Raw genomic sequence first — 26,214 nt, 5'->3', positions numbered from 1 at the left:
TTCAGGAGGTGGGGATAAAGGACAGCTGGGAGGAGCAGAGCCCAATGTCAGCAGGACACTGGGGGTGGGGTGGGTACTGGGAAAGGGAAGGGCATTAGGCCAGGGGCAGGTCAAGTGAACGGTAGCACGGGCAGCATGGACAGCTGGGAGAGGCCCTGCAGCTGCGGGAACTAGGGCTGGAAGCACCAAGTCACCAGGCAGGAGACAGGTCCCCAGGTCATGATGTGAGGATGTCCTATCTCCCTAGATTGGGGTTAATCTTCATTTCAAAGTAAAGCAGGCATTTGAGGAACTGAATGAATACAGGATCCCATTTCAGAGATTCCCCAACTGTTTAATTTTTGCAAGGGAACTTGGGGGTCCTTTAACCCAACTTCACCCTCTGTGTCTCCATCCCTCTGGCTGCTCTGTTGTCCAGCTTCATATTTGGCTGCCTCCGTGGATGGGGAGCTTGCTCTCTCACAGAGGAGCCTGTTTCATCACCAAAGGTCTCTAGTTGTCTCAAAATGTTTCCTTTATATGGTGCTAACATAGCTCTCCTTCCACTTGACCTTCTTACGCACACACTTCAGAAGAACAGGCTTGAACCCAAGTTTACTAACAGCCCTTTAACTGTCTAAAGTAGCTGCCACAACCTCTCTAAACTCCCCCAGTCCCTACCACAGTGCGACGGCTCCTGTACCTGGTTAAGGTCATCTGAACACTGACGAGATGGCCCATGTTCTTGGAAAACTGTGCTCCCCACTCCCTCAAAACAGAGAGTGTCTTTCCAGGTAGAGTGACAGAACAAAGGGCAGACCGTGCGCAGTGCGTGGGCAGCACTGGAAACCGGAGCCTCTGACCTCAGAGGCCACAGAGGGATGGTGGCTTCTGCTTTCAGGAACTGAAAGATGGTCCAAGCGGGCCCAGCCTGGGGTGACCCCTTCCAGAGGGGCCAGGCAGCCTTGACCAGGCCTGACGCTGGGTGGTCTGCAGCCTCTCCCTGTCTGGAGTAAAACAGGCCCTGGGCCAGAGTCGTGGACGCCGGAGTTCATGGACACTGGTGGGGGAAACCCCTGGGCCCTGAGCTTGGCATAGAAGGGAGAAGCCCGCCCCCTTGTGGACCTCTTGGGGGTGGCAAGGTGCAAATAGCACTGAAACCACAAGAGGAGATGGGGGTTTGGGGGTCAACTACTTCCCCTCCACTGCTCCATTTCACTGGTCACCTCTGGTGGCCTGCAATAGAATTGGTCTGTACTGTCACAGGATTGGGGAGGGGAGTGGTGGCAGGGGACGTGAAGAGAAGTTAGGAGGTGGAGACCCCTGGGTCTAGATGCTTGAGGACAGAAAGTTGGAAAGAAATCAAGCAGGTGTTGTTAGCTGTTTTAAGAAAAGAGTTAAAAAAAAAAAAAACACCAGTCACCTGGAGGCCTTTCCTGGGTCTGCCACTCCCTGTGTGGCCCCCGGCAAATCACAGCCACTCCCCGGGCCTCCAAGGGCTGTGCTAGGTGAAGGTGAAGGCTCTGTCCCCTCTGAATGCTAACGCATTAAACCTTTCACATCCCTGTCCTGACGATGGCCTGTCACTGGTGGCATCACCGCCCTGATGGAAGGGAAGAGGGCATGGGAGGTGGCAGGGTCAAGGGTATTGCGGAAGGGGAGGCAAAGGGCACCAGCATGGCCAGCTGGGCGGACCCACCATGGCCTGGGAGCACCGCGCCCTTCCATCACTGCACCATGTCCCTGGGACCCCAAACGGTCATTTCCCAGAGTGGTCTCACCTCCTTCCACGGTTTTGGCCACGTCTACATCATTTCTCCATTGCATGGACACCAGCCCAGAGGTGCCTGTGCCATAAAACATGCTTGCCCCTGAGAGATGGGACCCAGGCTCATTTTATGTCCAAGACGGCAGCCCACAAACTTCCACTGCCTCACTCACACACTTCTAGACTGCCTTTACTCTGCACTAAGCACGTTATCAAAGATTGTGTTTTTAATGGATTTCCAAGGTAAATTCTTTACTACTCTGTAACTGATCAGTATAATTGGGCTAAATGTAGCCCTGGGAAAAGCAAACCAGAAGCACTTTCCTCGAAGTTCTCCAGATAAAAAAATGAATGATATGTTAAAATGGCTCAAATTTCTTACTGCACTGTGCTCATAGAGACACACAGCCATGAAGTCACCAAAGATGTTGTTTGTAAAGACTGTCACCCAGCAGAATGAAAAGCATTGAGACCTTTTAAAAATGACCTTGTGTAAATTATCTGAAATAACGATGTCCTCAGGCTAGTGTGCTATCCTAACTAGAAAGGTCCAGGGCAAATGTTGTGAGGAGGAGAGTCATCTTTGCACACTTCAGTACACTAAAGCTTTGGCTGAAATTATATAAGGCTACAATGTCCTTTTTTTTTAATGGCATTATAAGTTATCATATAAACACCCCTTAAAAATCAGAGGATTGCAACAGTAAGTACAACCCGAGTTCTACCTAAAAACTACAGTCAGGTAGAACATGAAACTCTAATTGTAGACAGAACCCTTTTCAAACACCTATTTAGACCACCTGGTTTCTGCAGCATTGCCAAATTCTAAAATGGTAATGAAAATTTTAATGTCCAAAACCTACAAGCCATCAGAGGTTCAGTAAGCAGATTGTGCCATTTCAAAACTGAAAATGTGCTTGCATCAGCAAGTCACCGGGGCTAACCTTTCTGGATTGAGAGTCTGGCCTTCAGTTCAGACCGTGGCTATGCCAGGGTCAGAAATGTGACAAAACTGTGCTTTCACGGAGGTTAGCCAAGGTTCACAGGGTCATGACTGGGCCATTTTATCAGTCATGTCAGGCTCACACCCTATTGCCTGGGACAGATAAAAACTTTATCTGTCAGTTTGCTAAATCTGCTCCTCCTGCCTCATTTTGAATAAAGAAAACTTGAGCTCAGCTTATCTAAACCAGAAACTTGCCTTTCCCGATACTGTTTTCATATGCAACTTCTAAGTAAAGGTGACATGCCAATGATTTCTGGTCTCATTTTAGTAAAGAACTGTCCATAATTGGAGTGACTGGCTTTGTCTTATCTAAAACCTTAACTTCAGAGAGCAGTTCTGGCACTATCTGACAACATAGATTTATTATGTTTATTAAATGTTGGATGGGCTGAAGGTGTTATGTTAGAATGATAGTTCTCAAAGTGTTACCTTTTCAGATTCATCTTTCCTTAAAGTAAACTAAAAAAAAAAAAAACCCACTAAAATTAACTTTGATAGATTTTTCAAATAGGGAACCTAAACTACCATAGAAAAGTTTACAAAGATACCTTTGGACTAACACACACACACACACACACACACACACACAATATTATCCGCTAATGATTGTTTAACAGAAAAAAAAAACAGCTACGGTTTCTTCCTCACAGAAAATAGATATGCACAGATGACAAATAAACCCAGGTAGACATTTAGAAATCTGGGTAAATACACTAAGTACAAATATTGAACCGGTGAGTTTTCCCTGACAGGAATCTTAAATGCAAGAAAAGCACCTTCAAATTTTACTTTATTTGGAAATTATACAAATTCATTATTTTAATATTTAAAGACCATGTTACTATAGTAGAGATGCATAAATATTATAATATACATTTAGAAATTAAATATAAAGCCAACACGACACTATATAAAAACTCTATGTACATTTCCAGTAAGTCTGAGGTTTGAGCCTTCGTGCCCATCAGATTCCCCCCTGGAAATGGGTGAATCTTGCAGGGAGATTGTCCACAGGGTACACAGTGGGGCTGGTTTTCATTGTAGGAGGTCCATTTAGCAGCTGCCAGTCACAATGCCTGGCCAGCTCCACTATAAATATTTTGAGAAGAATTTTTGCGAATTCTTTGCCTACACAGCTCCTAAGGCCTCCTCCAAATGGAATGAAGCTGAACCTGGATGCATCCTCTGGGTGAGGCAGCAGGAATCGGTCAGGATTAAATTCCTCCTTGTTGGTGAAGATGTCTGCCACGTCGTGAGTATCACAGATACTGTAGATAACATTCCAGCCCTTGGGAATCTGGTATCCCTGCAAAAGAGTATGAAGCCCCAAGGGCTGACAGACTGAAATTTTCCTTTCAACAAAAAAAACCTATCAGCTATATCTTTGGGGGAGTTATGAGTTAAAATAGAGGGAGAGAAAGAGAAAGAGATTGATTTAGGTTGCTGAAACATGACAGCAACACAGGGCAGGACAATGTTATCAAAAGCATAAAGAAGTTAAGCCAATGAACGGGGGAGTTTTAAAACCTCAACAAAAGGGAGGGTAGGGGGGAGAGAAATTTTAACTTACATTTAATTCAAAAGTCTTAAGAGCAATCCGAAACCCTCCTGGAACCGGGGGATTCAGTCGAAGGGTCTCCTTAATAACACACCCAATGTATTTAAGTTGTTCCAAAATTTCCATGTCCAACTTGTTGTCTTGATTGCTCTTGCAAAGTAAACCCTATCAAAACAGTCATACAGAGGTGAATGGGTATTGTGTGCTCCAATAAAATCAGCCCAGCAGACATAAACAGGGCTTAAGTGGCGACTAAACCCAAAGGGCCCCATGATGAGAGGCTGTGAGGAGGAAACAACAGCTAGTGACCATTTGCCTCCACCCCTCAGCCCAAATCCACTACCTATTTACAATTCCGAGAAGGCTGCTCAGCAGTTAGAAGGGCCAACCTTCCCCCACCCCAATCGCCACCACTGATCAGCTACCCAGGCTTATCACTATTCATGCCCTTGGACAGACAAATTTGGGAAAGTAGAACCTATCTGAAAATCTCCATGGTTCTGCAAAAGGTGGAGGAGGGGTAGGAATACAAGGTCAACCCCTGCCCAAGTGGGATCACAGCTCAAAATTCCATTCTTTTTATTCAGAAAGCTAATTTTGTCTCCCCACTCTCTCCTCCACCCCTTGGCCCTGCACTTTCAAAATATTCAGCCAAGGCAGCACATTTGCTTATTCGGAAGTTGGCCAGGGAGTAGCTGGATTTCCTAAGCTAATAGGGGACCCCCCAGAGTCTCCCTACCTTGCTCTTGAGCTCCTCTCTCACTTTCTGGAGAACATGCGGATAGAGCCCCAGGTAAGTGATCAGAGATGTGGCTGCACTGGCCGTGGTTTCGTGTCCTCCAAAGAGGAGTTCGGTTGAAGACTGCTTTAGTGCCTAAAAATGGAGTAAGACCAACGTTTGTTCAAATCTGCAAGCATCTTTACACAGCGACTACTCAGAACCAAACTAGGGGCTCTGGAGGGAAGACTAGAAGAGCTAAAAGTTTTGCTAATAGAAAGTCAAAGAAAGCAATATCTTTAAACAAAATGCAAAGTCCCTTTAGTTCAGCTAGAGCAGGAAGGGGAGTAAGATCCCACTCTACCAGGAGCTCCTGAGTTAAAGTCTTAGTTTTATCAAAATCGCTCAGGGTTCTTTATTAACATTTTGCAAATCCCAACTTTCCCTTTAAAACCTGGAAGGCCTAGGGGACGCTCCCAGTTCCGGCAGCCTCTTGCACAGCTCTCCGGACCAGGTCTCTCAACGTTCAGGATCCCGTGTGGAGTCTGGGCGGGCAGCCCACTCCCGGAAGCTGGGCCCCAGAAGGGCGCTTTGGGGGCCCCAGGAACCGCGCTAGGAATGCCAGGGGACCAAACTCTGCAGTGCCTCTTCTGAAGCCACCACTCACCTGCATGTCAAGCCTCTCTCCCCTCTCCCACGAGTGCTCGATCAACAGCTGCAGCGCGTCTTTGCAGCCCCCGCCCGCCTCGGCCGCCCGCAGCCGGCAGATCTTGGCGCGAATGTTCTCCTCGATGCGCGCGTGAATGAGGTTCCGCGCCTTCATGCCCTGAGCGCAGAGAGCGCGCGGCGGTCAGCAAACGCCCGTTCCCGCGCCCTTCACTCCGCATCCGGCTTGCATCCCTTACCCGGTACAGCCCGCTGAAGGGCACGTCGATGGGCAGCGAGAAGAGATTGCGGGTCATCTCCTCGAACGCCTCCACCAGCTGCTGCTCCGCGTCCCCGCCGCCCGCCAGCCGGGGCTCGCAGCCCAGCAGGATGCGCATGGCGATGCGGAACATGAGGCGCTTCACCTCGGGGTAGACCAGGAGGCCGCGTTCGTCGCAGCTCAGCCACCGCTCCAGGCAGCTGCCCACTTCCTCCGCGATCACCGGCACGTAGCACTGAAGCGCCTCTCGGCTGAAGGCGCGCATGATCACCTGAGCCCAGAGGAGGGGACAGCGTTAAAAACTTTCCATCTGCTCCTCTCGCCATCCCTAGCCCCACCAGAACCGTGGCACCTCCAGGCTGGGAAGCCTAACCTGGAGCTCCGAGAGGGTCCTAGCCCACACCTCACGCCGCTAGCGCCCGCCCAGGATCTATGTGCCCGAACCCCTCCGACAAATGGGATCCTCCTCCCTGTCCGGGCGTCGCCACCCCGCCCTCACCTTCTTGCGCTGCTTGTGCGAGGAGTCGTGCAGGTTGGAGAGGCAGCCGGAGCCCAGAATGGTGCGCACCGACGCGGGCCAGTGGACCGACACTAGCCGGTGCTCTCCGAGCAAGATGCGCCGCACGTTGTCCGCGCCCATTACCCGCACCGTGGGCCGCCCGAATAGATGTGTCTTGTAGATGAAGCCGTATTTCCTGCGCTTCATCTGCAGGAACTTCCTCCGCTGTGAGAGGAAGGTAGAGGAGAGAGGCGGGCGTGAGGGGGCGCCGGGGAGCGCCGCGCCTCCGGCTAGCTCCGCTCCTAGTCGCAGTCACCTCCTTCCCGGGGCACCTACCCCTGCTTTAGCGCAAGCCCAGAGCCGAGCCGGGCTCCGGGAAAGCGTCCTGTCTCGCCCCAAGCTCCCTTACCTGCAGCACCATCTGCAATGTTTCCCCAAAGAAGGGGAAGCCCATAGTCCCGGGAGGCAAGGGGAGGGCGCAGCTGCGGTCGCGGCTGCTCACGCAGTACAGGTCCCAGAGCTTGATCGCGGCCAGGAAGAGCAGCAACGGTAGCACGAAGGTGCAGAGCGCACTGGCCAGCAGCGCGGGCAGCCCCATGGTGCGCCTTGGCCTCCCGCGCCACCTGCTGCCGCCGCCAGCGCTCCAAAACCCGCCGCGCGCCCGCTTTATAGGCAGCCCAGGTTGCTGCCCACGTTACCTTGGTCAGACAATTAGTTCACCCAAAGTTCATTTTTAATTGCGGATTGGGCCCCTGGCTCCTCCCCCCGCGAGGCGCTGCCCAAAATCTTTAACTGTTTGTTCCACGCCAAGGCAGAGGCGGCGCGGTGGCGGTTTCCCTCCGAGCGTGCCTCCTGGGGTGCGGGGCTAGGAGCAGCTTGCCTCCCCCATCCAAGGTGTGCGGAGCTCCGAGGCGGCGGCGGGACGGGCCAGGGCTCCGAGGAGCGGGCATTCAAGCACTAGGCTCCCTGGAGGTCTCTTTGGAATCCCTCCTGCCCGGTCCGACGGGCCGCCCCAGCCCAAACCGCCCTCACTTGCTTTCCTTTTGCAGGCGCCGCGTGAGCTCCCTTCCACCTGCCAGGGAAGCAAGGGGAAGTGGGTTCGGAAATCGTCCAGCTGCCTCGTTCCACAATTGGGGAAACTGAGGTCCAAAAAGCCAAGCACAACGCAGACGTCCCGGCTTCTCTGAAGATCGCGCAGAAGAGCCCAGGGCCAGGATGCAAGCGGGAGCCGCGGGGAGTCAGGCATGGCCGGCGGCTCGTGGATCTCAGCTCCCCAACCCCCGCAAGGGGGCCAGCACACGTAAAGACTCGGAAGGTCTTACTTAAGGATACAAGAGAGCCTCCAGGTCCCTGAGGACCCCAGGTGCTACCCTACTCAAGCCTGCTCCCCAGCCCTGACGCCCTAGTGAGGGACCACAGGGGCAACACATACGCGGCTCGGCAGTCGGCGCCCGGCTCGGCTCTGAAATCCAGCCACAGCCGGCCCGATTCTGGGGGCCCTGGGGCTTGAAGCCCCAGCTAGGCAGCGGGGAAGGGGGTCCTTAGTCCTGGCAAGATAAGGAGACGGAGATAGAGGAAGGAAAGCTCAGGAGTCCTGGCTCTGAGTCCCAGCTCCATCTCTACTTGCGTGACCTTGGGCAAGTCACCACTCATCCTCGTGCCTGCTTCCTCCTTCTTAATGTGGAGGCGATCATTCCAGACCTGTCCACACCTTGGGTACTTGTGAGTTCCCAAAAGGGCCATCTGGTTGCAAATACTCTTCCCAGCTCCAGACAAGCTAGTCTGCGTTACCAGGGTGGCCTGCACCCGGGGCACTGGAGCCTTCCTCCTCTCTCCTAGCTCCCGCCCAGAGTAAAGCCATTGTCCTCACCCAAGTGAGCGGGGTGCTCAGCCCTAAACCCAGGCCTCTGCCGACCGCTAATCGGAGGGTTGAAGGAATCTGTACAGGGAAGCGGCTCTTTCTGTATTTTGCCCAACTACAATGCCTGGAGCTCTGGCACTGCTGGGCGCGCACGTGCGCTCCTGGCCCACCTGGCCGAGCCACGCCGCTTCGGACAGTCAGGGCCATGTTCTCCCTTGGTTTGGGCGCGGCACGCACCAGCGGCGCCGGAAACGACACAGAAGGACGTACGTTTTTTAGAACCGAACACTGGTTCTTTCAAAAAGCCTTGGAGAGCGTCCCTTGGAGATGGAAAACTCTTTGATCTTGAGAGCTGGCAAAAAGTTGCCCTCCCGGGAGTCCTCAAACCCCAAGGGGCCAGGAAATAATCTGCGGAGGTCTTAGGGACCCGCATAGTCTCAGCAACGCTCCAAGCCGGGGTCGCCGCAGTGCGGGTTTCGGGTTTCGGGTTGTCAGCGTTTCCCCATAGCGCTGCCCAGCGTTTCAAAGCCTTTGGTCAGGGTTTCTGTCTCTCCCACTGTCATTTCTTCTAACGCTTTGGTGACTATAAGTGCGAGCCAACCTCGGGCCAGCGGCAGGAACCCCGGGCGAATCGCGCTGGAGGTAATTCTGAGAAACCCGGAGCCCGCCCCTTTCTGGACAGCGCCTCCGGCCGGTGTGCGGAGCTGGCGAGCGGGGGCGTGACCTGGGGCCCGTTCCCAATCCTACCGCCTGACCCGCCTGTGACCCCTGCAGGCCGGACCGTGACATCCGAGTGAACTCTGCGGGGCCACCTCGCCAAGTTCAGCGCGCGCCGGGTCACAGGATGAGCAGGGCCTGCGCGCTGGAAATTGCCACAGGGGAAAATTTTTTAAAAAAGCTATCTGCCCAGGGAGACCCGCGAGGGCGTCTGGCGGGGGCGTCCAGCAGGAAAGGATTAAATGTGAGAGTGAAAGATCATTGAAAAACATCTTGAAAGGGGGAAAGGGGTCAATAAATTACCAGCCCCATGAGAACTTTGATCTAGGAACCTCGCCAAGCTTTCTTGGGTGGTGGTGGGCGGGCAGGGGGAGTTGGTTCACTGAAAACAAAATGTTTCCGAGATGTTTACGAAACAGCCTCCCTATTGCTAAAGCCTGGGGGTGGGGGTGGCGAGTGGTATTTTTGCTGGTGGGGAGGGGTGGTGACCCAGGAGTACACTGGGGTCAGATGAACCAGGGACCTGGAAGCACTCGGCCACTTTTCTCCTTTCACAACCCTTTCTTCTATTTCTTGAACACTCATTCCTGTCGTAGGGTTCTATACTTGTGGGTTCCCCTGCTTGGGGCACTCCTCCCCCAGAGCACAGCTGGCTGCTTCCTACCAAAGTCAAATGTCACCTCCTCCAAGAATTTTCCCCCACCCACCCAGCCAACTTTTGCCCCAGGCACCCTGTGTTGCAGGCCTGTTTTATTTTCTTTATGCTCTTATCACCACTGGGCATATTCTTGCTCTTTTGTTAGCTAGTTATGTATTGTCTGCCTCCTTCGCGAGCATATCAAGTCCCGGAGGGCAAGAACCTCCTCTGCTCCTCCAGAGAACCTGCAGCTACTGACACTGGAGTTCAGATATTCCTTGAAATTACTGAATGTGACATATAGCAATCAATGAAAGTTGGAGCCGCCCCTACTTATAGTTTGTCTAGACCCCAGAGCACATAAACCACGTCTTCCTGGACCCAGCTCCACTGTCTTTGCGTCTGAGGCCACACCCCACATTTCTCTCCTTTCCCTAATTCATAATCAACCCTGAAGCCCAGGTCCTCCTCCTCCTCACCCAAACCCTGAGCTTCTCCTGCTAGGCTGTCCTCTGGGTGGTTTTTCAAGAGCACCCAGAGGGCAGGCCCACATCCTGCAACCTTTGCCAAGCTCAGGGTCTGGTGTCCAGCCTACACTGGCAATGGGTGATGAATTGCCTTGTGTGGGGGTTAAGGTGGTGTCAGCCCAGCTTGGAAGGGCCTGCTGCACTCTTGAGCTACCCACCCTGCACACGCCTGCTATGTCCCTCTTTCCTTCTGGCTGCGGGATCCACCTTAAGCATAAGGTCAGGAGGGCACTGGCTTCCTTCTGGTTCACTAAGGGGTCAGCTTGGGCCTGGGCGGCGATTTCCCTGGCTCACCCATCATGTCCAGCTGTCTGGGCCATCGGAAGATGGGTGGCTGATCGAAGTGAGCTGTTGGTAGTGATGTGGGAGCTTTTGGCTCTGATTTAAATACTGGTAGGAACCACTGTATTGGAAGGCTGAGAGAGTCCTCAAGTCAAGCGAGGGATCACTATGAAAAGGAGGCAGAAGGGCTGCCTCTTGCATGGTGGCCACAGGTGCAGAGGTTTGGGGCAGGAGAGTTAACTGATGGGGAGGAGGAGAGCACTGGCTGGGGAGTCCAGAAGCCTATGGCTGGCTCCTCAGGGGAGTCATTCCCCTTGCTGGCTCCTCAGTCTCTCCCTGTGATAGAGGATGCTGAAGCAGTAACCCCTGGGGTTCCATAGCTGGGCTTCCGGGGCTATGCTCAGGAGGGAAGTCCTGAGAGCCCGGGCCTCAGGCTGCACAGCTCCCAGCCCCTCTCTGGGTATACCCTGGGATAAGTCCTTCCCAGGCCTCCGCCACCCTCCACCCCAGGCCTTCCCACCAGGGAGCAGCTGCCCAGCTAAGCCCCAGCCTCCTCGCTCAACCACTGGGAGGAAACTATTTCGTGGCCTTCCTGTTTGGGGTACAAATATCTCAAACCTCTCTGCTTATGTCTTAGCCTCCCATGAAAATAATCCAGCCTTAGAGACATGTTAGTGTGCCTATTCCCTCCTGTATAAATGGGAAGATTAAATGCGTTCTTGAAGTAAGAATTTTTCTTTTAGAAGTCGCCAGTGGAATCCGGTGATACTGAGCCATTTAGAGCTCTGGAAGCGCCCACTGTTCGGAGTTTCCGCCGAGGTGGGCCGAGTGGCCACGGCGCACGAAGCCCGAGGCCAGCTGCCTGAGGAACTTCCGTTGGGATCCTGCTCCATGTGTCTTCTTCCTATGGCCCAAAGCCAGGCCAGGGACGAGCCTCCGTCTCTACTTCCTTGAAAGGGTTGCAGGTCCCGCCGCGTGCGCCGGGTCTCTGGCACAATCTGCAAGGTGCAGTCTCCCCTCCCCCGCGGCCCCGCCATCCACGCACCCTCCTGGCATTGGCTCGGGAAGGTGAAACCGAGTAACACCTAGTGCAGATCTGTTCCCTCCATCCCTGCTTGGACATCCTGGGAAGGGCTTAAGAGACCTGGCCCACGACCTTTCCTTCCTCTGGGTGCAGAGGGCAGGAGGCACATTCCCACCGGCCGGGGCGCTTCTCCGGCTCAGCTGCTGTGGCTCGAGCTTCTCCTCCCTCGAGTCTGGCACAGAGACGCGTTTAGTGAGCGTTAGTTGAGTGAGTGAACGAGTGAGTGGGTGTGCGACGCCGCACTAGGGAGCCGCAGGTGGGTGGCGCAGGTGGGTCAGAGGCATGGCTCATCCCCTGCAGCCGAAGGCGCGAGCCGGTGGAAAAAGAGCCGCAGCCCATCCACTGGGTGCACGATGGGCACCGTCTGCATGGCAGGGAAGGCGGGTGTGGCCAGCTCCCAGCGTGCGGTGCGCACCAGCTCCACCGCCAGCAGCTGGAGCACAGCCTGCGCTAGCTCCTGGCCGAGGCAGCTGCGCGCACCGCCACCGAACGGGATGTAGTGGAAGCGGCTGGAGCCGCTCCGCGCATCTTCGCGCGCGGAGCCGAAGCGCTCCGGGTCGAAGCCCTCCGGAGGGCTGCGGTACACCGCGGCCGTCTCGTGCGTGTCCCGGATACTGTACATCACGCTCCAGCCCTTGGGGATCTGGTAGCCCTGCGGGAAGGGGAGAAGACCAGCCTGACCACGCGGTACCTGGAAACCCGGCCCGAACCGACCCTCCACCCCGGTGTATCAAACGGGCTTCTGAAAACCGGCAAGGAACGCGCGACTAATCCCAAAGCCAGGAGAAAGCTCTGCGTTCCAATCTCAGCTCCTTCAAAGCGAACTGTATGACCTGCCGGATCTTGGGCTACATATCCATTCTCTGAGTCTCAGTTTCTTAATCGAAATTGTTCTCATTTTAATGAGAACAAAAATGTCCACTTTGTTGTGAGGATCGAAATTAAGAGTCTGGCATCTATCAGTGATCAGTAAATGGGATCTATTATTTATGTTCCTGTGTTTGTTTTTGTCTTTCTTTTTCCTTCTGACATTACATCAGGAGACCTAAATTCTAGTCCTGTACCTTCCAGCTGCCTGAGCTGGAACTAGGCAAAGGACAGAGACACCCATTCCTTTAGGTCAGCTCTGTTGTAAAGCTCTTCTTTGTCTTGAACCAAAACCTTCCCATCCTCGCCACCCATCAGCTGGGCAATAATGTTCAGATTTGGTAGCCACGCTTTAAGAAGGGACACATGAGAATTAAACTGGTGAGTCCTTAAAATGCTGGGAGGCAGCTTTCACATCCCCTTTGCTCACTCCCAGCTTTTTCAACCATTTCACTTTTTGATGTGCCTTCCAACTCCCTTAAGTACCTGCTATCCCTGTCTCAAGACATTCCAGGGTGGATACTCACAGTTTCTAACAGGGGAACAGAACAGCTTGGAATATCCAAGGATCTCTCGCTCTCTCTTCTCTAGACCTCAGTTTTCCCATCTGTAAACTGCAGGATGCCTAAGACCCTTCCCTGTCCTCTGCTCACTTCCCCAGCTCTGTGCTCCCCTCCTTCTGTTTCCCTAAGGTCTTGCGGGGCACCCCAGCGCCTGCCAAATGAAGCCTGAATTCCAGACTCAGTATCCAAGACACACCTAAACACCCACCTTTGTCTGGGCTGTTCTCTCTCTGTGGTGAGCTCTCCCCATCCTAACTGTTCACTGCTCCAGTCCCAATAAGAGCTCTCAAAATGTTTTGGTGTCACCCAGCACTAGAGATCACTCTCTTCTTCACACCACAGTATAGAATGAGGCTGTCAGTCCTGGTCCCCTCCCTCTCCACTCTGAGCTCAGCTCCTCCAGGGCAGAAGCCCCAGTTCCTTTGCCCCCTCTACCTTGGCCACAGACGTTCGGTGTGGAAGGAGGTGCCCACTCTTTGCCTGGAGTCACCCAGTCACCGGGCTTGGTGCTCCGGGGACTACAGCAACAGCTTTTCAGGCAAACGCCCTCTGTTCAGCAGGGCGAGGGTGCCACTCTGTCGCACAGTCCCAGCCTCATCTAAAGTGTCAGAGCTGGCAAGGACCAAAACAGCTTCCTTCCAGAGGGTAAACTGAGGCCCAGAGTGAAGAGGGAACTACCTATGATCCTACAGAGATGGAGCCAGGTCTAGACCCTAACCTTGCCCAGATCATTAAGAAACTCTACCCTATATTTTAATGGCCGCCATTCCCTGGAATCCGGCCTTAGCCCAGGCCCTGGACAGGTGACAATGATCGGTTCCTCGACCTTGTGAGGGAGCCAGAGGAGCGGAGTGCAGGACAAACTGAGGGGGCGCTATTTGTTCTCCTAGACCGCGGGCCGGCAGCAGGCGCGCGGCGCACTTACGTCGAGCTCGAAGGTGCGCAGGGCGGTGCGGTAGCCGCCGGACACTGGCGGCAGGAGGCGCAGCACCTCCTTGACCACGCAATCGACGTAGCGCAGACGGCCCAGCGCCGCGAGGCTGAGTTCCGGCTCGCAGCCGCAGTCGGGCCAGGACCCCGCGACCTCCCCCGCGGCCCCGGGCGCACACCCGCAGGCGCGCCCCAGCCCCTGCGCCACCAGCTCCTGCCGGATCTTGGTGATAGCCGCGGGATGCTGCAGTAGCAGCAGGATGAGGGAGGTGCTGGCACTGGCCGTGGTGAAAAAGGCGGCGAAGAGGAGCTCCACAGCCGACTCCTGCAAGACAGCCCGGGCGGCGCTGAGTCTAGGTCAGCAGAGTCGCCAGGGGCCCAGAGCCCTGGCCCGATGGCCCCCTGGAGGCGCGAGAGGGCCCAAAGTCACTACTGCGTAAAGGCCAGGGATCAGGGATGTGCTACCGTCGTGACTGCAGGAGCGAATCCTGAAGTCTATTAAAGTCCAAGTCTGCCACTTGGGAAAGTCACATATAGTGACAGGCAAAATTAGGATCTATCCACCTGCCTTGCCGGAGTTCCCAGAGATAATGCGGGGAAACTTACTCTGCGTGGTATCTTACTGCTTCAAGGTTACTAACTTATTCGATTCTCGCCTCAACCTTGTGAGGCACAATTACTGCTCTTGTTTTACAGGGTTGGAAACTGAGGCTCTGAGAGGTGCTCAAGGTCCCTAGAGCTAGCGGTCCCAGCAGTTGGGCTCAGGCGTGCAGTGCTCCTAACCAACCTGCCTCCAACCCCAGCTGGGCTCCTGACAATGACCTCAGTGGAACAGACAAAGGCACCTGTAGCGGCAGCACCAGCCTGGCAACAAAGCCAGCATGATGGCTTCATCCTCCCTTACTGGAGTGGTCCCCATGGTCACTAAATCTTTTCCTGGACTGCTCTGCCCAAGACGGGCAGAAGAGGGGACTCGTGGCTTTCATCCTCCCGTCCCCAGTCCTCACTGACTGCCTCTGCCCTCCCAGATCCTAAACCCCGGTGTCTTCCTTCCTGGCAGCACCCACAGTTTGTATTTATACACTGGCTCCCACTGTCATAGGGTGAATGTGTACCCTCCTCTCCTGAACCTCCAGGACAGGGGCTGTGTCTTGCTCACCACTGGATCCCCAGTGCCAGCATGGAGCCGGGCACCGAATAGGTGCATAATAGTATCTGTGGAAGGACTGACCTGGTTGGAGGCTAACTGCCTGCTCCACCCTGGACAGGACAGGGAACTGGGTTGGAGACCCCAGAGCCCCAACATCCTCCCTGGTCTGGCCCACCCAGCCTGGCCTGCCCCTGCCACTCCAGCCAGAACTGAAGATTCCTGAGAACCCAGAGGGCCTTGCCCCCCCCCTCCCCAGTCCCGTCAAGGCAGAAGGGACCACCCCTACCTTTCTACACCACTCCCCTTCACAGCCCAGAACTGCTCCCGCCCACCAGCCTCCCCCAGAACTCATGAGCCCATTGCTCTTTCTCTTCTAATCCCCTGACTCCCCTGAACTTCACAACCACCCAGGTGTCAGAGTAGAGATTACAGAGATTATTAGTTCCATTCTCAGAAAAGAAACTAAGGCTTCAGGGGCTGGCTGGTAGAAAGCGGGAAACCGAGGCCCAGAGAAAGGATGGGAGCTCTTCACAGAAGACTGAGGTCTTTCCATCTCTCTTCCCTCCCTGCAAGCCTCGCCATTCCTTTTTGGGTTCTCAAGCAGGTCCTGGGGGCCATAGCAAAGCTTCCCTCCTTCCCTCCACTGCATGTGCTCTACATGGACATGGGGAGGGGTCCTAACTCTCCAGGAAATCTGCATTAGCAAAACAGGCAGAGGGGCCAGGTGCCGAGGCAGCTCCTAGAGGAACAGTGTTGGGTTTTGGAGGAAAAGAGCCTTGAGGATGTAGAGTTTGACCCTGAGCCCCTTAGAGAGTGTAGAAGAAAAGGAATGAAGAGAGCTTCATAGGTAGGGGGACAGCAGAGACAAAGGCATGGGTGACAAAAAAGGGGGCAGGGAGGCGGGGAGCAGAGCGATTTGTGGCCAGAAACCGGTGAGGGTGGGCCTAGGAGTCAAGCTGTCAGCACTCTTTCTGAGAAGGACTGCAGGGGCCCAAGGTCACACAGCTAGTGGATGTGACTGAGTCTTGACTAGAACCCAGGTCACCTGCTTCCCCTCCCCCTAAAGGAGTGCCAGTGGCTCTACGGTGGAGCCAAACAGCATGTGGCTCTAGGGATGTAGCATATGCAAATGCAAACGAGGGGGAAGGAGAGGCCTCCTGCCACCTACCTTCAGCTCCTGCACTGAGAGCTCCTGGCCCAGCTCCCTGCTGCTCTGAATGATCAGGTCCAGGGCATCACCGGGCTCCGAAGACTTATCCTCATGAAGCTTCTCAGCAATGGCCTCCTCCAGGTGCTGATGCAGCTGGTCCCTCGCCCGGATGCCCTGACGTGCAGGAAAGAAGGGAGGTGGGCAGCAATGCTCAGGAGGCCAGGTCTGGCCACCTACCCTGAAAGCCTTTCCAGCACTGGCTCTGCTGAGATCGTGGTGTTCACAGTCTCCCGGCTTAGCTCCTGGCACAGAGCAGGGCTCAATAAATGGTCAGGAATTTGTCCACTGTCCACAAACATCATTCTGTCTTGATTATCACAAGCCCCCTCTGAGGCAAGGCGGACAGTTACTGTCATCCTGAGGGGAGGGTGGTGAGGCTCAGAGGGGTCCAGCGATTGCCCGGAGTCACACAGCTGTCAGTGACCATCCCTGGCACAGAGCCCAGTTGGCTGGGGTCAGCCCACTGCCTTTTGTCCACACTGGGCTGAGGCTGGGACAGTGGGCACCTTGGTGCACCCAGGAAAGCTCTGACATAGAGGACACTATTGCATGTTCTGAGCATTGGCCTTGGTGAGGGGGCGGGCAAGAGGGCTGGGGTGCCTCTCCGGAGTCAGGGAGCAAGCTCAGCAAACGCCTCCCCCTGGGAGAACGTTGTAATGCAGCACTTGAGTTTTGTAGCCAGAGGAGATTGGGTTCAAATCCTCTCTCTGCCCCCACTAGCTGTGTGATCTTGGGTAAGTCTTTTAACCTCTAAGCCTCGGTTTTGTCAATAAAATGAGAATAACACTTTGTAGGCTGCTAGAATTAAATCAGAAAATGTATCTAAGGCGATCAGCCCATAGCGTGACCCTTTATACATATTTATTATTTTTATTAAGGTGACTGAAAACCAGGGAATCGCACAGTGACAAGTCCCAGGACGGGGAGAGGAAGGCAGGGTGGGGCCTCCTAGTTGCTCTCTGGATCCCTCCCGTTGCTCTGAAGTCTGAAGAGGCAGCGGTTCTCTGATCCGGAAACTTGGGCCCGGAGGCGGGAAGCCGGCACCCACCCCTCTCGGTCCCGGGCTGGCGCCGGGCTGGGCCGGGGGCGTGTCTGCAGCCCTGGCTCTCCCGCCCGTTCCGCCGCCGTCCCGGCTTCCGAGGAGGCGATGGAGACCTGGCCAGGAGGCGCCGCTCCGGGAAGGGGCCGGACCGACTGGCGGGACACTTGCTACCGAGACCCAAACCCGGGAAGCCCGCGCCCGTCCCAGAGAGGGTATGTGACCCGCCCTGGGTCACCCTAGGGAGCCAGCACAGAGGCCAACGCCAGGGCCCACCGCCACACCACGCCGCCTTCCCATCCTTGGCCGCGCCTCGATCCCCTAGTAGAGGTGACGCACGGGGTGCGATAAAGGCACCCGATCTCGCTCTGGGCGACCCGCTTGCCCCTTGGAGCCCCGAGAGGAAGGTCTGGGGCAGAGGCGGCAGTACCTTGCGCAGGCCGCTGAAGGGCACGTCCAAGGGCAGCGAGAAGATGTTCTCCACGAACTGCTCGAAGGTCTGGGCCAGAGTGGCGCACTGCGCCTCGTCCAGCCTCAGCCCCAAGAGGATGCGCGCGGCCATGCGGAAGGTGAGTGCTTTGGTGGCCTCGTAGACAGAGACCGGCCCTCCTGCGGCGCACCAGGAGCGCACCTCGCGCCGCAGCGCCCCCTGCAGGCGCGGCACGTAGCGCTCCAGCGCCGCGCGGCTGAACACGCGCGCCAGCACCTGTGGGGAGCGCGTGTGAACAGCGCTGGTCACAATCGGGCGTCCTCTGCTTGGCGATTCCCGAGTAGCCAGAAGGCCGGTTCCGGTCACTTCCTCCTTATCTAAGACGCTCAGACCTAAACTTGCTGGCGTTTGCTCTAGCCATTCCCCCTAGTGCTGTCCTAAGGTACACGGTCCCTCCCATCCATCCAGGCTCCAGTTGCCATGTCCTCCAGGAAGTCTCCCCAGGGCCTAAGTCAGAATCTCCAGCGCTTCTGGTATCAGAATCACAGAAGATCGGAGATGAAAGGACCTTTTAGCCTGGTCCTAGTCTATATAAACCGAAGCCGGAGAAGGTAAGGGACCCGGCCCAAGGCCACCCGCTCGTTAGCCAGGGATCCTGGTCGGGTTCACAGTGTACCCAACACCTGGCCCCAGCCTGGCACACAGCAGATGCTCAGGCAGCGGTCTGACATTCCCACGGCCCATTCCCGGGATCCTACTCACCTTGCGCCGCCGCCGGTGTGGCTCGCCGACCGCGCCTAGCAGTGTGTGCGAGCCCAGCAGGATGTGCGCGCTCTGCGGCCACTGGCTGCGCACCAGGCGGTGCTCGCCCAGCAGAATGGTGCGCACGTTCTCCGCGCCGCTCACGCGGATCACCGGCCTGCCCAGCAGGTGCGTCTTGAACACGGTCCCATAGCGCTCCCGGCGGGAACTGTGGAAGCGCGAGCCCTACGAGCGAGGTGGGCGAGCAGAGCTGGAGCCTCTGGGCCTGGCCCGGGATCTGACCAAGACCTCCCAACTGCGTCTTGGTAACAACTCCCTGCCTTAGGCGGGCGCTTTACTCTTTATAAAACACGGTCCCAAATGGGCCTCCTCAGCTACTCTGTGGGAATGTAGATGCTCCTGTTCCCACTGGTGAGATGCAGAAACTGAGGATCAGAATGGGGACATGAGAGCCCAGGGGCGCACGGCTGAGACGCGCTCCTGGCTCCTGATTCTAAGCTTGTAGGACATAAGGATACAAGCTCCTCAGATCCCCTCCTAAAACCCCTGCGTTGTGTCGGGACGAGTTTAAGTTGCTCCGGGTAGAACTTCGGTGACGGTGATGTGAGGTCCCTTCGAGGGAGCACAGGGCAGCTAGGCAAAGGCGAGAGTTGTGCTCGCTCCCGGGGGTTGTGGGCGACCGGAAGGGGCTGGCTAAGAACCCCAGGGGGCATTGAGAACGAAGACGGTCCGGTGGGAGCCGGGGAAGAAGGGCCATGTTAAGGGTCCGGGGGACGATGGACTGCTCACCTGAACTAGCCAATGCAGCGTTTCACCGAAGAAGGGCCAGCCCATGGAGCCCTTGGGCAGGGGCAGGGCGGAGGCCCGGTCTCGGCTCAGCGTCCAACGGAGGGTCCAGAGGTGCTGGGCCAGGCTGAGCAGCAGGCCGGCGCACAGGAGAGCAGTGCCTGCCGCCCCCAGCACTGACAGGCAGCTCAGCCCCCAGAGGAACATGACAAGCCCGCTGGGGCCAGGCCGCCCACAGCGCGCAGGGGACTGGAGAACTGGGGCGCGAAAAGTGCGCAGTGCTCACCTGTTCTGTCCGGAAGGGGCCTGGGGCTTGGGGGCCAAGCCGCAGATTTATAAACTTGGACAAGAACTCCGCTCTAAAAACAAACTGGCAGTGCAGGAGGCAGTGACCGTGCGCCCTAGGGAACACGCCTTCCTCGAGGCCCGCGCACTCAGGACATTTTCCCGGATCCAGGGCCAGAATGCCAGTCCCTCCCGGGGGTGCCGGCCGCCTCAGGAACGCTCCCGCCCGGCACCCGCGGGCACCTTCCACCTCCCCCTGGGACCAGCACTCTTTGGATAGAAGCAGCGAGGAAGGGCAAAGAGAGGAGCAACTCACCGGTGTTGCCAACCTGGGCTGCCCTTACCAGGGCAGCAGACCCCCGCCCCACCTCTCTCTCCTCCAGTCATTTAACCCTTCTTGGCCCGCCCTGGACACATTTATATAGATATTGGCACCCTCCCTACAGACGGATCCCGGTTCACACACCGTGACGTGCCTTTGCATATTTAAAGGGCTCCACGGAGAGTAATGATTGGAGGCGGTGGGCAGCGGCGCATTCACGGAGGGGCTCGGAGCAGGGCGTGGCAGCCGCTGCGCGCTCCGCTGGGCTGGGGGTTGCGCCCCGCGCAAATCCTCGGGCGGGGCCTTAGGTTTCGCGCCAGAACCTCCCTGCTCTTCGCAGGAGCTCGGAGAGTGGGCGAACCCCGCGCGCTGGACCCACCCCTGGCTGCTGGCTCTCTCTGGGATCCCCATCCTCGAGCTTCGAGGCGCCCTCCCCTCGCCACTCCAAGGTTAAAAGACTGGAGTTTTTCCTCTTTACTAGGTCTTTCAGGGCAACTGCGGTCGTCGACGCCCGCGTTGGCATCGCAGGAGCCCACAGGAATAACGGGGCTGAGATTCAACGACAGTCCCCTCACCCCTCCTGGTTCCCTGATCGAGGGATCCTTCGAAAGATGGTAGTTTCATTGCTGCCCAAAGCTTCACGGAGACGCCCGAAGCCCGTGACGAGTAAATCCTCCCGAGCCCCTTTCCGGTCTCAGGGACCGAATTCATTCCCCCCCTCCCGCCTCCAGTCATTACTCTGCGTAGAGCCCTTTATGCATAGGCACAGGGGGTGTGTGAACCGGGATCAGCGCGTGGGGAGGGAGCCAGTATCTATTCCTCTCCCGAGTCCGCCGACGATTCTTCATCAGTTTACCCAGATGCGTTTTGGGCTTCGTGTGTCCCATCCAAGTGTTTTAAATGCCTCTACAGCGCAAGGACAGGGAGCGTGCGCGCTTGCGGGACGGGGGACGGTAGATTGCAGTGTGCTTGGATTATTGGGAACCGTATAGAGGACCCACAGTGGTCTGCTTCAGGCAGTGCAATGGCGACATCTCTCCGAATCCCGGGACGCTCTGCCGAAGCAGGGGAGGCATCCCAAGTACCCTGGAGGGCTGGTAAGGCACCCGAGGGACAGCCACATTCCAGAGTCTGCAAGGAGAGCTAGCTGTTCACCGCTCCTCTCTTAACTTCCAGATTTTATTGTGCCCGAAGCATTACCGTGTTTTTCACGTAATATTTTTTAAAATGTGAAATACTTTAAGATAGTAGATGATCAAGAGAACAAATATGTTTTTGTTGTTGTTGTTGTTGTTTTGGTGCCACTCCCATTCCAATAACTAGGGAATAATATGCTTTTCTGAAGGAAGCAGTTGTTTTAAATCAGGAAGTTCTGAATGGACAAAATAACCAAATGCATTTTCAACAACTTGCTCAATCTTTTTAATATTTCATCACAAAAGCAAGGGATGTACATATAATTCTTTATACTTATTTTACAGAGTCAGGGATAGTTTCTTACAGGCATAAATCCTGAAAATGCAAAGGGAGTATTCAGCATAAATACAATGAAGGAAAAGAAAGATCAGATTTATATCTCCGTTTGGACCACAGTAACTTGCACAAAGGAAAATGTACATTTGTTTTAGGTTTTCCAGAATTCATTTGGTTTGGCTTGTTTCCACAGTGAGGATACAGTAATGAGATCTGCTATTTGAAGAAAGTAACCTGACCCCTGTGGTAACTTCTGTTTGTAGGAATGTATCTACCCTAGCGCAAGCTGCACCTGAAGTGGTAAGCCCAATTTAGTTCCTGTCCTCTCTTTTAACTTCAACCAAACCAAACCAAACAAATCCTAGAACGGGGTCAGCTACAAGCAATGGTTGGAAATATTAACCCTGATGAACAGAAACAACACTGCATCTTTAGAAAATCCAAAACCATTTCTTCATATTCAGAACGATTAAATTAAACCACCCAAGGAGGACAAATAATTCACATTCTTACTGAGCTAAATCAAGTTTGATTTCAGGGAGCTTTAAAGATTTGTCTATTTCCCCCTCCGAATCAGCAGAATTAGAAATTTGAGTCTACTTAAATCACACTGAGATGCAAATAAAAGCTAAAAGTCAGAAAATGATAGTGAAATAAATACTCTCCTATCAGACATGATTGCATTCCAAAACCATATACTGATGAAAAAACAGAAAATCATTCAAGTTGCAATAGAAAAAAGTACTTATGAGTAGAGGCGTAAGTTTTTCTGTTGTATTTGTGATCAGTTTCATATACAGTTTTTGACTTGATTATATGTTATACTTTTGCCTTTTTTCCCCAAAAGTGAAAAAAATTAATGTCACATTTTCCATATATAAAATAGTATTTAATTATTTAAAAATCCATACAAATGATATTTATTACTATTTTTTGTTTAAGCCCTCATGTCTTTTCTCTATTGTATTTTCGAATTCTGTAAACAAATTGCTGTATCCTGACCAGTGCTTGTTGGAGATCAATGTTGAGTCACAGATTTGGTGTCACTGAGTGCAAGCGATGTGAAGTCTATGTGTGCTGGGACATACCATTCACCAAACTCCTCAGCTGTTTCACAACTGTCTCTATCAACTTCTGCTTGTCTCGATCATTCTTCCTGAACTGAGCAAATATATTATTCTTTTTGCTAGTATCCTTCATCCTAGAAACATATGTGAATGAAGAAGCTTAGTAAAAGGAACTTAAAAGCTATGCTGTCACAAGTAAAATATCTTGGCATGCTCTGAATTATCTCACACTAATCCTATGTTTGAAAAATATACTTCAAAGAAAGTAGGTACTAATAAACTTACAGATATAGCTACTACACAAAAAATTAGAAGCTTTATTTTATATTCTATATGAAGTGGTGTTTTTGCATTAATTACGTAAATCTAAAGTATGCTAAGTTTACTACTATCACACTATTTTCTAATATTCCATAAAGTATCCTAAAATACATACCCTCTATGGACTCTGCAAATCACATTCATAGCAAGACAAGGTGAAAGGAAAAATAGCATTAGAAAATTTAAAATAGTAATGTTTTTGCCTCAATGGTGTGTCATGGCATTGTAAAAGAAATTTATTAATACATTTATTTTAAACAGTTCCTTTTGTCCTTTCAAATCAAATACACCACAGATATTTTGAAATGTGGGAAGATGATATACAATTTTAATTTTAAAATGGAAAATTTTAATGCTGATACTTAAAACGAAATATGGTTAAGTCTGCCACACAATAGGGAAAAGAAATTTATGTTAAGTTGGACAAGATGCACTAGTAAATCCTGTCACTTCAGTTTTTACTACATTATTTTTTCAAATTACATATTTCACTACCTGCAAAGAATTCAAGTCCACAATGGTAGGATTTAGATAGCACTGGTGGCAAACATTCTAATTCCTGGCCACATTTTACAAAATACCTTATACCTTCTTTCCTGTGTTACAGATTAAAAAAAAAAAAAGCTCCAATTCTTATATCCCCAGTGAACATATTTCTAAGGTCAATTAAGCCTGCAATTCAGGATACAAAAGGAAAAATGTTTTGTCCACATCACTATGAACAGCAATTACATATGAAACTCCACCAATTCTGAAGAGCAAGAAAGAAAGGCTCATCTCTTGGTCATTAAAATGGACTGAGCTTTTAAGCTCTATCTAGACGTTTCTCTTTTGATGGAAATCCCTAGTTCTTCATTTTATCACTAAATCAAATAATGCTAAAATGTTACACAAAAAAATTTTCAGAATATACTCACTTCTCCAAAAGAATAAGGGCTGTATTTGGATTCACCCGCAGGTACTTAGAAGCTGGTTGTCCATAATCGGCTAGGTAAGTAGACCAATCCCAAACCATGAACAGGTCAAGGAGCTGAGGAAGATGGGGGAAATGTTAAAACTTTTGATTATTTACCCACAGTTAATACATAAATTAAGTATATGTTATTCTGGGGCCACTTTAATATGACTTGCTTCTTAAATGGAATAGGATAAGGAAATTCATTTTTAAAACTTCATTAACTGTACTTTATAACCAGAATAGTACATACTATCTTTTCAATTAACATTACTAAAATTGCCAGGGGTTGTTTTCTAATAAAATACTTTGTTGTGCTTTCAAATAATTATAAAATAATAAAAATACTGTTAATACAATTATATTAACAATTGTACCGATGTACAGAGATTTTATCTTTACACATTATTCAGTTGGCACCCAAATTCAATTAATAAAGGTTGGCGCTACCACCTGTATAAAGAATTTTAAAGAACTTAAACTGAACCTTTTTTCTTAGAGTTAAGTATGTTTACCTTTCAAAGAAGCTGTTTGCACCTAGACTTTTTCCAAAGTAATTTAAACCAAAAGCTCAGATAATCTCAATTAAGTGCATTAAACAACCTCTGCTGGATTCTCCCTGGTGATAGATCCTCAGTAGTATTATGAAATGAGGGCTTGAGGATTCAGCCTGTTAACTCTAGGGAATCATTTTGTATAAACAAACAACAAACAAAAAAGAAACTCTTGTTTTCCGTGGTGTCTTAAAATTGACTGTTTACTTTATAATCTCCAGTTAGAATCATTGTCAAATATGGAAGTAATCTTTTAAAAGCAATGCCATGCCTAAACCAAAGCACCAAACTCTTTATCCAACTTTAAAACCCTAATCCCCTTTAAGCCATTTAAAACCAACTTCCTATCCCCATTTGAATTGTTTCAGAAAGCTAAATGCTTTACTTACTACCTTCCCTTAGTTTTTATATGATTTTTTCCTTTTGTTTTAACTCACTTTATAAGTAAGGGGTCTATTGGTTTTGCCTTCAAATAGAGGAAACATTTGCATTTACTCATCAGATACAAGAGCTGACCCACTGACTCTGAGAGGATGAAACTCTGGGGTGATTAAAACCACCTAAAGAGAGGTTACGAGAAACCAGCTTTTCCTTAGGAAGGTAAAGGACTACTTGTCTGACTCTTTTCCCATCCAATTTACAGCTATTGACAGAGACTTTCTGACAAAAGGCAGAAAATTCTATCATGAAAATGTTAACTACAAAACCCCCCTCTATTTTCTTTCCGACAAGATAACATTCTAGGTCATACCAAAAGTTGAAACACTGGTACAGAAACTACATTGAGACAATGTTAAAGAATATAGTGTTTGAAAAACAAAAGGGAACTTACCTAAAGTTCAGTATAATTTTTAACTATTGTTTGGCAACAAGTAGATTTTTCCCTCCTTTCACAAGGAGGAAAAGTTACTTTCATACACTCAGATGGTAAGAATGTAAATTGGTATAACTTCTCTGGAACATGATTCTGCAATGTGTTTAAGAACCGTATAAAAATGGACATTCCCTTTGACTCAGTAATCCTACTTCTAGGAATGTAATTTCAGGAAACAAACAAAAATTTACGCACAAGGATAATATCAAAAATGTTATTTGTGTTATCAAAAACCTGAAAACAGCTTAAATCTCAAATCTCAATTATTAAGAGAATGGTTAAGTAGTGAGTTATATCTGTACAATGCATATCATGTGGTTATTAAAATTAATGTTTACATAGAATTTTAGATAACTTGGGAAAATTTTTATGATAAATGTTGCTACTTAACTTACATAAAAACCCATCAAAAAAGACTGGAAGAAAATTTGAGAAAATGTTAAGAATGGTTGTTATAAGCCAGGCCCGGTGGCATGCATCTGTAGTCAGAGCTACTCAGGAGGCTGAGGCAGGAGGATCCCTTGATCCCAGGAGTTTGAGTCCAGCCCGGGCAACGTAGTGAGACCCCCTCCCATCTCTAAATATAATAATTTTTAAAAAAGAAAAGCAGAGAGAAGAAGAGGAATGGCTGTTATTTGTATGGTAGGATTAAGGGTAACTGTTATTTTATTTTTATAATACTCCACAATGGACATGTGTTAATGCTACAGTCAGAAGTAAGGTTTATATATTTATGCATTAAAATGAATTTCAGTAATGAATACCCCTCCCACAGCTGTCAGCAAAAGCCTCATTTTAGAAGATCCCTTTTTCAGGTGCAGGTATGTGTTTAATGTGTGTGCACATGCACACAGTCAGCAGAAGTAACCACTTAATATACCGGCTATAGTCTTCCTTTCCTTCCAAAAGGCATTAACAATGTGACCTTTGGGATATGGAGGAGGAAGGGGTCTTAAAACAAGGCTTTTTTTCTCTTAGGCTGATCCACCCCCAGGTGGGAAGGGAGGAGCCTACTCAATGAATTAAAAAGCCACACCAACTCCAACTGTGAATACAAAATTGATT

General features: G+C 51.6%; 3 protein-coding genes across 7 annotated transcripts in view; all 3 read right to left on the bottom strand.

The window, feature by feature from the left end:
• Window positions 1–3,096: 3,096 nt before the first annotated feature.
• CYP26A1 (cytochrome P450 family 26 subfamily A member 1) lies at window positions 3,097–7,510 on the bottom strand. 2 transcript variants are annotated; one of them, XM_069460411.1, is made up of 7 exons: window positions 6,863–7,106; window positions 6,454–6,678; window positions 5,935–6,225; window positions 5,697–5,855; window positions 5,051–5,185; window positions 4,324–4,476; window positions 3,097–4,059 (listed from the first exon to the last, which is right to left on the bottom strand). In XM_069460411.1, exons 1-7 carry the CDS (start codon window positions 7,049–7,051, stop codon window positions 3,718–3,720), a joined length of 1,494 nt encoding a protein of 497 aa, XP_069316512.1. In that variant the 5' UTR covers window positions 7,052–7,106; the 3' UTR covers window positions 3,097–3,717. The 2 variants fall into 2 exon arrangements, with proteins under 2 accessions (XP_069316512.1, XP_069316513.1); XM_069460412.1 differs by lacking the exon at window positions 6,863–7,106 and adding an exon at window positions 7,152–7,510 and having other exon boundaries at window positions 3,102–4,059.
• A 4,325-nt stretch (window positions 7,511–11,835) lies between these two features.
• CYP26C1 (cytochrome P450 family 26 subfamily C member 1) lies at window positions 11,836–19,505 on the bottom strand. Its single transcript, XM_069461031.1, has 6 exons — window positions 19,302–19,505; window positions 18,513–18,737; window positions 17,751–18,026; window positions 16,240–16,395; window positions 13,917–14,246; window positions 11,836–12,213 (listed from the first exon to the last, which is right to left on the bottom strand). Exons 1-6 carry the CDS (start codon window positions 19,503–19,505, stop codon window positions 11,836–11,838), a joined length of 1,569 nt encoding a protein of 522 aa, XP_069317132.1.
• A 1,798-nt stretch (window positions 19,506–21,303) lies between these two features.
• The window catches only part of EXOC6 (exocyst complex component 6), a 169,808-nt gene continuing 164,897 nt past the window's right edge, over window positions 21,304–26,214 (bottom strand). For 2 of the 4 annotated variants that reach the window (XM_069461029.1, XM_069461028.1), the window contains 2 exons: window positions 23,684–23,796; window positions 21,304–22,579 (listed from right to left, as the gene is read on the bottom strand). In XM_069461029.1, coding sequence (XP_069317130.1) covers window positions 22,447–22,579; window positions 23,684–23,796 — 246 coding nt within the window. In that variant the 3' untranslated portion in view covers window positions 21,304–22,446. Of the gene's footprint in view, window positions 22,580–22,881; window positions 22,894–23,683; window positions 23,797–26,214 lie in introns of all 4 variants that reach the window. The other 2 variants (XM_069461030.1, XM_069461027.1) reach the window with 2 other exon arrangements.

Source organism: Eulemur rufifrons, chromosome 28 (assembly GCF_041146395.1).
Source record: "Eulemur rufifrons isolate Redbay chromosome 28, OSU_ERuf_1, whole genome shotgun sequence".
NCBI lineage: Eukaryota > Metazoa > Chordata > Mammalia > Primates > Lemuridae > Eulemur > Eulemur rufifrons.
The sequence above is the reverse complement of the archived record's forward strand: the minus strand, read 5'-3'. Positions and strand labels throughout refer to the sequence as shown.